Source organism: Vigna unguiculata, chromosome 6 (assembly GCF_004118075.2).
Source record: "Vigna unguiculata cultivar IT97K-499-35 chromosome 6, ASM411807v1, whole genome shotgun sequence".
NCBI classification, from domain to species: domain Eukaryota; kingdom Viridiplantae; phylum Streptophyta; class Magnoliopsida; order Fabales; family Fabaceae; genus Vigna; species Vigna unguiculata.
In genome coordinates this window covers 29,695,015-29,712,579 of record NC_040284.1, presented here as the reverse complement: position 1 = coordinate 29,712,579, position 17,565 = coordinate 29,695,015, and the positions used below count along the sequence as shown (strand labels likewise).

The 17,565-nt window shown below is 28.9% G+C and overlaps 1 protein-coding gene across 1 annotated transcript; it reads left to right on the top strand.

The window, feature by feature from the left end:
• The first annotated feature begins 1,499 nt into the window (after positions 1-1,499).
• Positions 1,500-10,691, top strand: LOC114188846 (phospho-N-acetylmuramoyl-pentapeptide-transferase homolog). Its single transcript, XM_028077505.1, has 8 exons — positions 1,500-1,871; positions 1,970-2,044; positions 2,938-3,155; positions 3,804-4,251; positions 4,543-4,607; positions 5,697-5,884; positions 7,697-7,905; positions 9,629-10,691. The coding sequence occupies exons 1-8, from the start codon at positions 1,725-1,727 to the stop codon at positions 9,809-9,811; spliced, it is 1,533 nt and encodes a 510-aa protein (XP_027933306.1). The 5' UTR covers positions 1,500-1,724; the 3' UTR covers positions 9,812-10,691.
• The last annotated feature ends 6,874 nt before the right edge of the window (positions 10,692-17,565 follow it).

The window sequence follows — 17,565 nt, the reverse complement described above, 5'->3', positions numbered from 1 at the left end:
ATATATATATATATATATATATATATATATATATATATATATATATATATATATATATATATATATATATATATATATATATATATATATATATATATATGTTTCGGGTGTAGGGACCAAGCACCTACAATCAACACTTAAATTACCTTTTTTCTCCTCTTGTCTGACGTCCTCCTTAACGAGCTTATATAGTTCTTTCTCTTGTCGCTCGGTCGTCCAGTCAAGCTCTTCTCGGATCCGTCCACAGTTAACATCCAGTTCCTGCATTTCCCTCCGTAGCTCGGCTCTCCTCCCGTTCGGCTGGTCGGACGATCGGGGTACCTGTCTAAAAGGCTCCGATGCTTAAGTCAGTTTAAGACCGATCGGTAGGTAGCAGTAAATGCTGTAATAAAATGCGAGTTGAAGGTGCTTACCAACTTACCTTGGGCTTCTATTTATAGTTTTTGGTTTGGGCCTGTGATTAGGGTTTCTTAATCATGGCCCAATTGCGTTTTAAACCTGATTATTGATCCAGGTTTTGGTGTGGCCGCCCGACCGATGGGTCGTGCGTCTTGTCGGTTGTCTTCATAAATGAGGGTCCGCCTGACCGATGGTCCTTGGTCCGCCAGACCGATGGTCCGCCGGTAGACCATACTGTACAATATATATATATATATATATATATATATATATATATATATATATATATATATATATATATATATATAGTCTGGATAAAAAGAAGAGAGATCACATAAAATAATATGAGGATTTTTCAATATATCATTAGTTTTTTTTTCTGCAGTTTTATTCAATCATAGTATATTTCAAATTGATTGCAAAAAGTCTCACTGTCTGCATGTTATGTTTGACTTGTGATCTTAAAAGCACTAACCAGGGAAACAGTACCGTTTGTTTCTAAAATTTTGCTTTTAAATGTATGAAATAAATGTAATTTCTACTATGATTAGTATTCAGGAACTATATTTTCGAATTTCTTATTATTTTGCCGCAACACCAAAAGTTTTATATAAAGAAGTCCATAATAAAAATAATTTGTAAATACTTTTCTTTAATTCTCCGATAATTAAAAAATATCAAATTACAACTTTCCAATTACAAAAAGATATAATTAAAATTACAGAAAAAATATAAAAGAAAATATAAATTAAATTTTTATTTTAATTAAATTAAATTTAATAAAATATATTTTTAATTTTAATTTTAATTAAATTTAAATTAACAAAATATAAATTAATTTTAATTTTTAGCGAATAACAAATATTCACATATTATTAAAATATTTTCTATTCACTACTTTTAAATTTTAAATAATAAATCCTCGTAACTACTAATTATTCAAAATAAATTTTATCCGTAAATATTTGAAAAAAGAAATTGTCATTTACGGTGATTATTGCTGCTAATAATAATCTATTTCTTTAATATAATATTTTTTTTAATAAGACTACCTCACCTCCCCTTGTCTCTATTCTCAAACTTCGTTTTCATGTATGTACAGTGTGAACAAAACAGAAGTGACCCTATCAAACGGTTTCGGCGACGCGATGATTTCGAAGTATCGCCATTTGACACTTTCCCTCCCTGATTATATAAAGGGCTCCTTTCCAATCCCTAACATGGAATATGCTTGCGTCCATTCCATTTCACTCTACATTTTCTTTCGATGAACGTTTCCTTCAGATCTGCTTCCTCTTCAACGTCCTCTCTCTCGCATCGCATCCATGCCTTCTCACTCTCGAATTTTCAACCACCGCCATCTCTCTCTCCCTCTCCATCTCCATCTCTCTCGCAACAAACACCTATCTCTTCCTCCAACCACTTCCCTCGCATGTTCTTCCCGCTCCCGCTTCGGTTGCGCCACTCTCCAGGTACTCTTTCTATCTATCTATCTCTGCGTTTTCGAAATTCGATTGTTTGAATAGTTTGATTTAATTCATTTGTTTATCGTTCAATTCCTTCTATGCAGCTACATCCTTTGATCATTCAGCAGTATGAATGCGGCGCTACGCGTAATGTCGTTCCTACGAGAGCCTTCGACGATGTTCGTTTTCGCTTCTCCAAAAATCAATTTTATTTTATTCCTGTAGTTTTACTGTGGTTTTACTCTTACAACACTTAATAGTATTCTCAGACCTAATAATATGCTCAGTTGAGGTGCGTCCGTTCAGAAAGTCTGACACCGTGGTTTCTGTAATCTTTAGTTTGAGAGATGAGATGATCACTTCGTCCATTTTCAGTTTTGTTTTATTTTTCTGTAGTTTTACCGTTGCTTTACTCTTACCATTCGTAATTGTATTATCAGTCAAGGCCCTTGTTCTTCTGAAAGCCTGAAACCGTAGTATCTTAGTCTCTAATTTTGAGTTTGAGAGATTATTACTCCCGATCATTTTCAATTTTCTTTTATTTTTCTATATTTTTACCATTGCGCTACTCTTACGATTCTTAATAATATACTCAGTCGAGGTGCTTGATGTTCTGACAGTTTGAACCCATATCATCTCTTAGCCTGTAATTTTTAGTGAGAGATAATAGTTTGATAATGTAATGAAACATTTGCACGGGTAATAATTGCAAAATTTGTCGATGTTGAGAATTTGGTGCTTTTGATGCTTAGGTCCTTAAAGCACGTATTATCATGCTAATCTTGAAGGTTTAATTCTAATTCTGACATTACCAAACGACTAAAAGCACCTAAAGAATTGCACCTGAATTTTGTCTTTCGACAAACAAGTGCTCTTGCTTCTTTCACTAATGATTGCTGTGAAACTGATGTGATATAATGTGCGTATTTTCTTATATGCATACAGTTACAAGGCTTTATATCTGGAGTTTAACTTAGCAAGCCCCCTTTGAGGCTCTAGGAGGTCATTTTTTGCCAATTATTGTGATTTAACTAGGCTGATTCAGTGTCATGACATTTATTATCTTTTGCAGGATTCATTTGACATATCAATGCTTGATGATTGGAATTCTGCTGAGGAAAGTTCTGCGTACGTGTTCTCTTCCAGTGATGGGGAAGACAATGATGGTGAAGTTTTTCTCACTCCGGTGAATGACATTGATTTGCCTTCTGTTTCTGCATCAAATGATGATGCTGTAACAGTGGCTACTCATAGGTTTGCAACCCTTGGGAGGGGACAGAAGAAGCCGAGGTGAGTATGTAGAAATTTATGTAATTGGTTGATTTGGATACCTTTTCTTGCCAATCCGAATATTTCATATATTGAAAATATATTTCTATAGCACGACATGGTTTCTAGAAATTAGGCATGATCTGTGTAGCACTGACACTGCATGTTGAAGCGGTGTGCAGGTGTCCAACCCATGTTGGATATTGAGTCATTGAAACTCATACTACACATGTCAGACAATATAATTATAGTGTCGGGATTTTTTAATTTTTGGGTTTTGACATGTTGAGGACACAGCTTGGATATGGCTCCAACACCTAACCAACACTTCCATTTGGAGGGACATGAAAGGGAACACCACTGACAACAAAATTTTCAATTTTTAAAAAATAAAGGCGGGCAGATAAAACTCAAGGTTTCCGTATACACAGTCACAAGCATGTTGTGTAGGTTGAAGACGAATGGTTTGAAGGTGAAAGATATTGTTCAGTAGTATAGTGATGTCTCTTTGTGTTTTTTAGACTCATTATCATAAGAAATGCGTTTAAGTATAGTTGGCAACTTAATGCTTGATAGCCTTTCCTGTTATCTATTACTTAAATCTTTACAATTATCCTTCCATTTGTGTGGTGTTATGGTAACCGAGTTCAGGTTTTAATGTGTTTGCAGGGCCAAACTAGGGATTTTCATCACTATGGGGCTTATAATTGTCTTGACATTACTGCTCTTGTATGTGGATTGGTGTGCGTGGAGAATTGTTAGGCTTCCCTTATCACCTTTTTACTTAACCCGCCCATTTCTCGTATCAGCCTTTTTGGTTTCTTTTGCTGGCTATGTGGGCATCCCAATTTTTCGTCTTTTTAAATTTATCCATGTAATCAAGCAACAAGGGCCTGCTAGCCATCGAACCAAAAAGCTTACACCAACATTGGGTGGTTTGCTTTTTGTACCTATTGGTATAATTGTAGCTCATGTCTATGCTAGTTCCTCGTCAACAGCAGTTTCTGGGGCAGCTGGCGCAACTATTGCATTTGCTGCAGTCGGTTTACTTAGTGATATATTAAGCCTCACCAACCATCGGAGAGTTTTGCCTGCATTGACAGAAGTTCTTTTGCAGGTGACGGACTGGTTATACTTGTATTAGAAACATTGCTTTGGAGCCCCGCCCCCCTCCCACCCCACTAAAAAAAACTCAATTAGTCGTTGAATGATATTTTTCTCATCATTTAGTGCTCACATATTCAAATTCCTCAGTAGTACAGATATGCCTCAGTTTTGTTCTTTTGCAACAAAAATGATGTCAGGGACTAGATTGAAAATGAAAATTTAGAACTAAAATAGGGTTTTTGTTCAAACATATTACAGCTATGCTATTTCTTATTAAATCTGCATTTTCTGTGCCACTCAGGTAGCCGTTGGAACGTGGTTTTCATTTTGGTTGGACATCACCAGTATATCTTCACCCTATGGCATGTATACTTTCTTGTAACTATTCTGATCAGCATTTTTCTGATGGTAACTCACATATCTGTTCTCATAAAATGCATTTCACAAACAGTTGAAAACATTATTTCTTGCCCCGTTTGTGCTTGAGCTAAAAACTAATTAAAAATGTGAAGATTTTCATTTTGGTTTTCGTAAAATTACATAAACAAAATTTAACATTATCTGAAATGTTTAAGTTGAAATCAAATGTGACAATCTTGCTGTGATAATACACTTGTTAAGTCATAATTATTATTAGTGTGTTTGGTAAAGTCAATAAGTTAGTTAATAGCTTGTTAAGTCTAATATAAAAAATATACAATCTTTAAAAAGTAATAAGGCACTAAAAAGTTTGATTAGAATTTAATTACTTTTAAAAAAAATATCTAAAATTGTAATTACATACAAATGTTTTATATAATAAAACTTTAGTTATGTTGTTTGTTTATTATTTTAGATTCACCAACTAATTTATTAGTAAAATAAAAAGAATTTGTTCATTTTGTTTACTACTAATATACTTATTTATAATGTATTTGTATTTTGAACTTAAGTCATGATACTGATTAATATAATGTACTTAGCAGAGATACCGAAAAGAGAGAATGGAACGTCTTTTATCATGTTGATGCTTCGTGATTTTTCTGTTTTCTATTATTTGTTGGACTACGAACAAGTCATTGGTTATTTGGAAAATGCTACTTCTTATTAGAACTGAAACTAGAAAATTTGTCGAGCTAGCCTTCTTTAAAATTTTAACAGAGGGAGAGGGATGAGAAAAATTGATTTTATGGCGGGGCAGATCTAAGAAACTGTGTATGAAGATCTTTTTTGGATGCATGCCTATTTTTACACACAGGTTCATCCTTGCTTGACATTAACGACAAAAAGGATCTTTAAAACACTTGGAAAACTAAAAATTTGAAGTCTCGTGATAATATGTGTACGTTGTATAAACAGCAAATTGCAGATGACGATGCTCATCAGTGAGACTATAAGTTTGTTTGTTTATCTGTTTAATTGGCTGGTAACAAATTACACAATCTTCCTCCTTCTCATTTCCTTTACGACATGCAGGAAGATGCTGGTTCCTCTGCCATTGGGCCTCGTGTACTTGGGAAGATGTTACCAACTCTTGACATCATTTAGTTTTGTTTCCATGGGACATGGTGTTAAATTAGCGGATGCTATTGACGGATTAGCTGGAGGTACCGCTGCACTGGCGTTTACTGGAATGTCAATAGCTGTTCTTCCAGTATGTTCTGGTTAGTAGCGTGTTTGTTAATCAATGTGGACTTTGAAAATATCTTTAAGCCAGATTTTCTTAAATCAATGCAGTTGTATAATCAATAAAAGGAGTTAAAAAAAGAACAGTATGCATTAGAGCAACAACAATAGCAAAGACCTATTTCAGTAGGTGAGGTAGGTTATGAGGATCATATGATGCCCTTGGTTCAGTGACCGGATCTTCAAATATTATTTACCGTGAGATCTTTTTTAACAACTTTCGACGATGTCTGTCTTGGACTCCTTTTCCCCTTTTCACATTTCTAAAAACCATGCAATCTACTGTCACAGTTCTTTACTCTGACCTTTATATCAGTTCAAACTACTATAACCGTTATTATCATTTTTTCCTTAATCAGCTAACACCAATATCAACATGTCTATAATAATTTTATATCTTGCCCTGTCTTGTGTAGTCAAATATTCATCTTTCAAACCATGCATTATGACCAAACTTACTTGAGCCTGGTGACAGTTACTTTGTGATATCTTTCTCTATTTTAGCCATTCACTTGTATCTTGTTCATGTCATCTTCTCATTAATTGTCATCATTATCTTATTCCTATTTAAGGGAAAACTTTTGTTTTCAAAGCTTAATTGCTTTCCTTGATTCTTCAATTAAAACTATAAATATTTTTCGTGTGTCCTTGGTAAGCATATCAAAGCGTGTAGATTAAACTAGTAAGGGTTGCAATCCTATCCCTGATTAAAGTCATCCTTCGTCTTTCCGCCTACTGTTCTAATATTTGTAGTTACCCGATCATGCATGTCTTTTATAGCTTGGAAGTTAGCATTGCGAACACCTTTCTCTTCCATAGTCTTTTTCAATACTTTCCTTATGGAGTCATGTTTAATAAATTAACTCTCAAATTTAGAAGGAATAATGTTTTTTCCATATATTAATAATGAGGCCACTGGACCTATAAGTACATGAGTCTGCTGGTTATTGTAGGAAATATGGAGGGCTAATTGAATAATTCTAAGGAAGCAAATCCCAATAATTATAGTATTGTTTCTAAATACATAATCCTAGTATTAATTGCAACATACAACTTTAATAAAAAAATAAAATTATAACAAGGATAAAATATATCACTTCAAAGAATACATCGTGAGCAGCACAGTTGGGACATTCACTAATTTTGAGTTGGCTACTGAAGATCGAATACTCTCTTCTCCCTCTACACAGGCTTGGGAGTGGCTATAAAATTGTAGGCAGATTTAATAAACGATAATTATGGACATATGATATGAACAATATCATTTTGGCTATTTTATTGTTGCCTTGCAGCCTTGCACAGAGCTGGTAGGTATCCTTTAGGTGATTGCAATTCTTCTGAAAACTTTAGGAGAGCCGTATCCTTATTTGATATTATTTTTGCCGCAGTTTCTCTATACTTCATCTTTCTAATGACAATAATGTCCTTCGTGGCCAATTCATGAGTTAATCTTGTTCATTTAGTTATTTTTAACATCATGATACCCGCTTCGGCTTTCACTGATCAGAAGGGCAAATCTCAGTTCTCTTTAGGTGTCTTCAATTGTCAATTAATGATGGCCTTGCTTCTTTCTGTTCTTAATACTCATAGATCTTATTTCCAGTACAGAAAGGAAAGTCTCAGTCAGTTAGTTCTCTTAAGACCTAGTGATGTTGGCGTAGCAACTTTGCTATTTGTATGATGATACAAAAAATGGTCATTTTTATACTATGTAGAATGAATATTTCCTTATATCATAGACTTACTTCATGTATATCTTTTCTTTTTCTTTTGTAAACATGCCAAACCAGATCTTGCTATATTTGGGGCTTCAATGGCTGGATCTTGTGTTGGATTTCTTCTACACAACAGATACAGGGCGTCTATAATTATGGGTCACACAGGATCTTTGGCACTTGGTGGTGGGTTAGCTGCAATGGCTTCATGTACTGGAATGTTCTTCCCGCTACTCATTTCTTCCGGAATTTTCGTTGTTGAGTCATTATCAGTTATCATCCAGGTCTGTCCCAAGCTTGAAATGCTTCCTTACGTTATTGGTTTGTTTAAATTTTCTTGTTCTTTTTATGAGTGAAACACGCCCATTAATTTGCTCAAAGCATTCCTCTTGTTTTTTTCCAAAGAATTATGCCCATCATTTCCGCTTTGTTTAAATTTTCTTGTTCTTTTTATGAGTGAAACACGCCCATTAAATTTGCTCAAAGCATTCCTGTTGTTTTTTCCCAAAGAATTATGCCCATCATTTCCGCTGCATGTGACGCTTATCATGCTAGGAAAATTAAGATGGAGTGGCAATGGGTATTTCAACTTCCACAATAAAGTGAATGTGTTATCACATTGAGTTCAAATTTACTTATTGTTGTACGTCTCAAATTTACATGGGTTATTGGTAAAAAGCGTGTGAGAAGGAAGAAAACATATTTATTAACTTCAGGGTGATGGGGCCATTACAAATTTCTAAATCCACATATTTTAAATATTTTAAAAGATGGAGGAAGACTAAATTGATGTAAAGTTTCAAAATGGATTAATTTTAAAATTCATTTAAAGTTAAGGGATAAAAATATATTTAATTCAATTATAAATTTTCTATTTCGGTTGTTTTCTATATCTTAGGTATAGAAGATCACATTTAAATTGTTTTTTATGTGGAATTGCATATGATTTAAGTCAACTATTTTCTGTTAATAAAATGCCATTTAAAATTAGTGGATTATCTTTTGATTGTACATATCATTACATTTTCTCCATACCATATGGGAGGGAACTATTATTTTCAATTACTTTTGTACATAACAGTTACGGGATGTTTGATACGTAAAATGCGACGATACCTTCTAGCTTTACTTATGTAGTATCCTGTTTCGTTCCTTTCAATCTTTTTAGTAGTGTTTTTAATTTGCTTGTCTGAAAGGTTTTTACCTCGACATCATTTTCGCTTGAGGTCACTCTTTTGCCAAGCACTTTTGGAAGCACTTTTGGAATGTGTTTATTTTCTCTTAGGAAAACATTATTCAATTATTTTTATTAGAATCTGGATCATTCATTAGTTGGTTACCATCGTGTTGCTTATTCTAACACGCCATGTGTTTCTTCTTTATATTTGTCCATATATGTAAAATTTATATACCATCTTTCGACACCAGCAAAGCCCGCCATAATAATTTGATATTTGGTTTGGCTGTTTGCTAAGGAATACACTTGGCGCACACCTTCCCACATCGTATTAAGCTTGTTTAATTTCGCTGTTCCTGTTCCTGTTCCTTCAATGTATATCATATTTATTTTTTTTCTATACATTAATTTGTTAGACCATAGTTAGAAGTAGTTAATGCATTCCAGCATTTGTCTCTCCTCTCCCCTCTCCTCCAAAAAATATTGTATTGCATATGCAGTGATTCCTTTTTTTTTATGCACGAAGTTGGACTCAAATGACCAATTGTTTTCCCTTTTCTCTGGGCGTGGTTTCCCTGTTTCACTGGCTGCCTGACATTGAGAAGTTAGTTTGATCATAATTAAACAAAATGGAAGGAATGAATATGGAGGATGGGCAAAAGATCCTGCATAGTCATAGAAGGGGTGGTTAGCGATTGGGTGGCTTGACTTGTGGGTAGCACACACTCGAAACTAGGGGAAAAAGTAGTGTTCCATGTAGACAAAGTTAAAATCTCAACCGTAATAAGTAAAAGTGCTTACTTTAATGTCTATGTTTTTTTTTATAACAGGTATTATACTTGAAGATAACTAAGAGCTTCCGAGGAGCAGGTTGGCGCGTTTTGAGGATTCCTCCCTTTCATTACCGCCTCCAATTACGTGGGTTCAGAGAACCAAATATTGTATTAGGTGCTTATCTTATATCATCTATTTTGGCTTTGCTTGGCGGCTATGTAGGTCTAGTTTCAGCATAACATTTCATAGGGATTGTTAAACAAATGAGACAATTGAACAGTTTCGAGTTTTGATGTCTGACCTTAGAAGATGGGAAAATATAAAAGTGATAGAGTTGCAATCCGTACCTTCGGTTTCAGAATACATACATCACGCCATCTTAACCATTGCTTGATATCAGTCTTAAAAAAGGATTATTGCTTGTTATCATTCCAACAAATGCCAACTACTTCATTGCATAAACAATATTCTTATAATATTATTGACACCTATCCCCACTGTTACAGCATTACTCACATGTCATATCAAATTCTCTTCTAACCATGATCATAAAGGTCTCAATCCTTAGATATAGACATATATGTATCCCATGCGGGCCTTGTACATAGGCGCCCTTGTGAAAATCATGGGTCTAACATGACAATAGTATTTTTATCATTTTCTTCATCAGAAGTGTCTTTGTTTTGAGTCATGCTAACATGCCATTTTCCATCGAAGCAAGGGAGAATATTAGAAGAAACTTCCTGAGCCATATTCAACTGACAACTGATGTCCAATGCGTTGTCCTGCTATACTAGTGTTAACAACGAATAGGCTTTAAATACTCTATTGTAGTGTAGTACAGTGGGACACATCTTCATGCTCACCATTTGACGAAATGCTCGTCATAGAATATCTATGCAAGAGAAATTTCTGTCTTCAGATTTCCTTCTGTGCTAGCATTCTTTCTATGATTCTGTGTTCATTTTTTAACACGTTGCAGTTAAGTTTAGAAAAAATATTTTATTTTTTTTCTTTTATGAGAAAGAGACAAGGCATCCTTCACATGGTCGGCAATCATTTTTCAATCTAAGTAATCATATATGATGCCATTATTTTTAAATCATCAGCTTCTATATTTTTTTCTTCCATCTCTTTCTATTACATCATAGTAATTATAGAATTTTTATTTTCTCTCTCTATATGTGTCATTAGGGTATTATTACTGTTATGGGTGTTATAGAATTTGTTGTCTCATAATTTTTCTTCACACACAAGATTAAAACGAGTACTTAACTTAAGGGTATCAAACATGTATTACATAGATTAATTACCTGTTAAATATTATTTCATATTAATTTATTTTAAAACTGTATTTCAGTGATTGTAATGAAAAAAACAATTTAAATAGATTTAAATCTAGTTTAACAAAGTTACAGAAATAGTTGTTTATAATTTTGAAAGCCTAAGAACATTGTACAATGTTTCAACAATCATGCATTGAAACAAATTTTTATATGGTACTTTTGATAATAATTGTTATCCATAATTTGTGTACTGTTATGTAAAATAGTCATCAATATATTGACTTAGTAGATGATTCTTCTTTCTATTGGTGTCTATTACCATAATAGTAATACGGATGATTGGTGTCTATTGGTGATCTATCAATATAGTTTATTTTGATCTCAAAGTGATATTAAGATTTGAAAAGAAATTATATTTATGTGCATGAATTGCTGCATAATTAGGGTTTTCTTTCGTTTCTGACATCGTTAATTACGAAATAAATCGACATTGCCATAAACTCTCATGTGAAACAACTTAACTTATGCAACACCACTTTTGTAACATTTAAACCAACTTATGCAAAGAGTAAACTTCTCCATGAATATCATTTTAGCAATAAAATCTTCCCCAAAAAATGTTTCCTACTTAAAAATTGCACTTCTTTTTTCTCAGGTACACCTTTGTTGAAATCAGAATCTTCCTAATTGAACAAGATGTTTTAAAAAATTAATATAATTTTATAAATAAGCAAAAAATAATACGTTTTTTAAGTTATTTCAAAAATTAAAATTTATAAATTATAAATGTTACATTACATTTATATTTTTTATATTTTAAAATAAATTTTTATTTAAATTAAAAATAAAATTAATTAGATGAAGTAATTTTAATTATAAATTTTAAAATATTATTATAATATATATAAATTTTAATTAGGTTAAATGATTAATTTAAAGAGATTTAAATAACATTGTTTTATTTTTAAAAGAATAGAATTCAATTAAATTAATTTTAAATATTATGATTGAATTAAACATAGGCGGTGATACATGACATTGATACTATCATGACGCAGATACACAATTTTTTACACCGACACGGTTGAAATAACCACTATAAAGAAATTAAAAATTAAAAGAAAAAAAGTCAAAAATACTACATCACTTACACAAAAACAATGTTAACATCGTATACCGAAGAAAAAAAAATAGAAAACAAAAATTAAGAGAGGAGGTAACATAAATCAGACACAAGACACATTTGAATTTGTTGAATAACTCAAAGGACCAACGATTTATTAATTATACTAAAAAGTATTCTATTTTCGCATCTCAGTTCAACCACAATAGTTATCCTCCAATAAAATCTAAAAACTTTTTCATAATATTACATGCAAATTTTTCTTATATATAATTAAATAGTTTAGAGCTCAAACATAAATTAAATTTAATAAACTTTTTAATATATTTACATTAAGATAAAAAAGTAAATAGATGCGCAAAAATTAATAATATTACTGTCTCTTGTATTGACCAAAAACACAAAGTTTGTTAAATTTATACTTTCCTAAATATATAAACATTTTGTATATGTCGTAAATAGCATAATAAAACAAAAAGGATATACCCTTTTAACCTAAAAATGGTGTCTGGCATGGGTTTTGGTTCCACATGTGTGGGGTGTAGTAGGGAAGAAGCCAAACAAGGGTTAAAGGGAAAGCTGCAAATGATAAGACACTTCATACAATCCCTCTGACAAGAATGCATGAAAACATAATAATCCCAATTCCATGAGCTTAACAATGGTGTCTCTGCAACCAACATGGGATAACATACCATGTGCATGTGATGTGACTCAGATCACTTTTAACACTTTCCATATCGTACTATTTAATTCACACTTTCCAAATAATTAGAAAAAAAAAAGTGAAAAATAAAATAGAAATTTAAATGGACAGGTGAATAATCCAATGAAAATTTAATGCCTATAGATAGACAGTACAGAATGTTCTACAGAAGTCCAATGTAATAGAATGTTCACTAGAAAGGTAGCTAGAAGAATCTTTCATTCTGTTAATTGTGTGAATGTATGGCAGCTGCCTAAACTCTAATATTCTATGTCTTATGTTTTGTATATTCTTTCTTTGTTTCTTAATTATATGACACATTTTATTTATTATAAAAATATATAAGAGATTTTAATAAAAAATTCACGTTTGATTAAGTTTAAGATAAATTTAAACATGTGATTGAATTGGATCGAGTAAATACATGATGTTTGATAAATTAAATTAAGTAAAATGACTAATTATAATTGAGTTTCGAATGCCAACCTAACTAAAAATTATCTTTCAATATTTATTATTTTATAGATATATTTCATATTTTAAATTTTATTTTTAGTATGATTTTTTTATTAAAATTAATAATAAATTATATAAATCATGAATTATTATAATTCTTATTAAAATCACTGGTGTATTTTTTTAATTAAGGAATTTTATATTAATTTTATTTATTTAAAATAAAAATAAATTAATATAAATTTTAAATTCAAATAATTTGACTAAATTAAATGATTATATATATATATATATATATATATATATATATATATATATATATGATCTAAATCCAATCCAATTGATGTCCAGGCAGACCTAGTATGTAAATATTAATAAGGTTTATAAAATTAAATTTAAATTTATTATTAAATACCTTTATTTAGAATTTTTTGTAAATACTCTTTATACTTTTCCTCATTAAATTTAGCTTAAATAACATGCTATTTTGAAAGGATTCATTAACGAAGAAATTTACATAGCATTTGTTTTGGATTTTTTTGCAACAAAAATGCCCTTGCAGATCCTAAGCTTCTGTATTGCTTATTGTGAGATATTTTTACTACTTTCCAATTTAGATGCTGCTATTAATCTTCATTTTCGTGCTACTAAAAACTGCATTTTGTTTTATACATTATGATTAATAAATACTGTAAGAAGATATTAATGTTTAAAATTTATTTTTTACATTATTGTTGAATGAAAATTAGTTTATACAATTTTTTTAAAGTAGAAAAATTAATTTTTTTTTTATATAACAACGGTCAAATATATGATAATGGATTCATTAATTTCTATCTCCTTTGTAAATGCATAATATATGACATTCAATAATACAATTTTCTATGTTATTAGCAGTCAAATTTAACAACATTTTTTTAATGTGATATATTCCTTATTTATATTGTAGGTGCCTATGATGCTTCAAATTATTATTTTTGAATACTTTTGAAATGTAAAACTGAAATATATACATTATGATGTATAAACTTATTAAAATTTGTCTCTTAATTCTTTTCCATTAATAATCTGACTGGATATTGTTTAGTAATGCAATATTTAATATTTTTATCAGTGAAAATTATTGTAATGTATTAATTATGATCTTTATCCAACATGAATTTAAATAAAATAAAATTAGTGTAAAAAATAATACTGAAATTAATACATATCTATCTGTCCATTAATAGATGTTAAAACATACATAAAAACAATATTTTAAAAATAATTAGTTTATAAAGGGATATGTTAAAGTATAAAATTTAAACATGTAATAATGTGATATGAAATAAATTAAAAAATATGAGTAATTTGTCTTTTAATAGTTATACCTTTTTCCTTGTTAGTCCGTATTCTAATTATAAAAATTCAAAATTAATTGTAATATTAAATAAGTTTTAATTTTAATAATTATTAATGTAATTTTATTTTATTTAAAGTAAAAAAATACTCATAGATATTATACAATTGTCATTTATATGTCATGTATAATTTTGGAGAATGTTAATTAGTACTCTAAAAATAGGGTTTAAAATGCAGTTAATAAACATTAAATATTGTAAAAGTTTAAGTTATAAATAACTGTAATATTAAATGAATAATAACTTTAATAATTATTAGTCTACTTCTACTTTATTTAGAAAATAAAATTGTCAGATAAATATTATACAACTATAATTTATAATTTATTTATTATATTAAAAAATTAAATATTAAAATAATTATATTTTAATGTTTCTAAAAATTAAAATATAATTAAATGTAAAAAAAACTTAAATTTACATAAAATAAAAATGTTATTTATTTTTTTAATAAAGAAGACTTAAAATATTTAACATAATATTCCCATTTAAGTAAACAAATAATGTTTTATTTTTTCTAATTAATTTTGTTATGTTTATGTATATTTTAATTTTTAGTAACATTAAAATATAACTATTTTTCTATTTAATTTTTTTATTATTTTTTCATCAAATAAATTATCAATTATAGATGTATAACACTTGTAAATATTTTTGTCATTTAAATAAAATAAAAATACACTAATAATTATTAAGATCATAATTCATCTATTACATTTATTTATTAACTTTTAAAGAATTCAATATTTATTAATTACACATTAAATGGTATCTTTAAGAGTCTTCACAGGACACGATTAACAAGATTCTATAACTTTTATGACATAAAAAAATTAAAAAATAACTAAATAAAAAATAATTTTAATATAATTATACTGTTCACATAATAAAATTAATGTCATCAGAAATTAATTTTCTGTTTTACTTTTAATTACATAATAATTTAATATTTTTATATTATTTAATATGATAGTGCACTAGTCATTTTTGTTATATAAATTAATGTATAAAATTATAAATTTAATTTAAATATTGTTGTACTATATTTCATTAAATCAAAATAGTGTTATAATACTTATTTTTAATATAATTTTATTTAAGTACATTACAACTATATTAACATTATTCTATCATTTAATTATTTTAACTTTTAATTTTATAAATCAAATAAAGTAGCAATTATTATAATACTTATAAATATTTTTATCATTTAAATAAAATCAACTACAGGTTTAAAATTTATTAATAGCACTTAATTATAAATTTTATTATTATTAACTATACGTGAACCACCGATGCTCTAAAGACAACTTGTGCTCTAAAGACATTTTTCTGCGAATTCAGATTTTCTATTTTTTTTTATTTTTTTATTGTTTTCTATTAAACATTAAAAATATATTATGTTAATTTGCATTTTAAATATTTTTTTAATATATTTTTTTAACACAATTTTTTAAATGAACCTTTAAATATTTAAATCATTTTCATTTTGTATGTTTTGTACGATGTGGAGAGAGTAAAGAGTGAAATAGGTAGTTTCGCGAATATTAGATTTCTTAGTCTCTAAAGCAACTTTAAAGACCCACAAAATAAAAGGAATAGGGAAATATCTTTTGTAAAACTAAATGTTTTTATAAGCACGTAATTATAAATTTATAATTTTCTATTAATAAATAAATTATTTTGATAATGTACTTTTATATTATGTATTTTAATATTTCATCTTGTGCTATTTGTCAAATACTTTTCGACCAAATTTCATATTTAAATTAAAGTAAAATATCATACTTTTAAATAGATATCATATTTATATTATTATAATGAAAATAACGTGTCATGAAAAACTATCTTTTATTAATATCAATACTTTTAAGTTTAATATTAAAATGATAAAACATACGGTATAATGGCTAAAATGATAAAAAAGTGTATTCTGAGTCAAAGCAGAGAAATATATTTTATAATATTCTATTTAAAATTACTTAAATAAACATTCACAATTGATATCTTCTTTATCATGATCCACATAATTGATTAACAAAATTAATTAAAATGAAATTTATGCATTTAATTTCAATAAAGAAAAAAAATAATATATATATATATATATATATATATATATATATATATATATATATATATTCGATGCTATGATTTAAAACTTTTTTCGAACTTATATTATTTCTTCTTTTATATAAACGTATAACGATTATAGTTACAAAACAAATAAAGCAAATAAGTATAAAGATATAAAATATTAACAATTTTGTAAAGTTCCAAGCAAGGTCATAAATAGATAATGATTTTATAAATAAATATAAGAATTGTATTCGTGTCTCAAAAATGTTAAAATATCAAACAAAATCTGCGACAACAACTGAATAACTTCTAAAAAATAACGTTGAATATTTTTTTCCTTAAACTACTAACACATTACTGATAGTAGAGAACAAGCGAAAAGAAAAGACAAATAAAGAAGGGTGGTGGTTTTCTAGTTTATAACCGGACAAAGAGATTTATAAGATTATTATCGAAACTTCAAGTTTACTAAGCTCACACCTACTTATTTTTAGTGCTATTTTACCCACTCCAAAGCTATTTGCTTCTTCCATTTCAAGAATTTCAATTCTAAACCCTCACTTAACTATTTTTGTTTCTTAATATGAAAGGTGAGACAAGTTTTTTCATATTTGGAAGTTGCAAAAATCTATTCAAACATACGCTTTTTTTGGTAAACGATTACGTAACATAATCCACTCCCCAAAATTGATTACGTAACATAATCCACTCCCCAAAATTGATTATGCAACCTAAACTCGATTATACACTACATTAACCAAAGTAGATCTGTTGTCCCCTTCTCAGACAAATTCAATCACGGATTTATAATAACAATGATGATATTAATATTTACTAATATTTTTCTCTTTTCAAAACCAATCAAACACCGTTTTTATTCTATTCTCACTTCTTTCTACTTTTCTCATTTACCCATTTCCTTATTTTTGAGTTTTCCACAAAT

What these genes read in the sequence shown, in the direction of transcription:
- LOC114188846 (XM_028077505.1), top strand. Translation starts at nt 1,725, where the DNA reads ATGCCTTCTCACTCTCGAATTTTCAACCACCGCCATCTCTCTCTCCCT. An exon ending in AGGGGACAGAAGAAGCCGAG is followed by an intron (nt 3,156 to 3,803) that starts GTGAGTATGTAG and finishes ATGTGTTTGCAG; the next exon opens with GGCCAAACTAGGGATTTTCA. An exon ending in TGTTCTTCCAGTATGTTCTG is followed by an intron (nt 5,885 to 7,696) that starts GTTAGTAGCGTG and finishes ATGCCAAACCAG; the next exon opens with ATCTTGCTATATTTGGGGCT.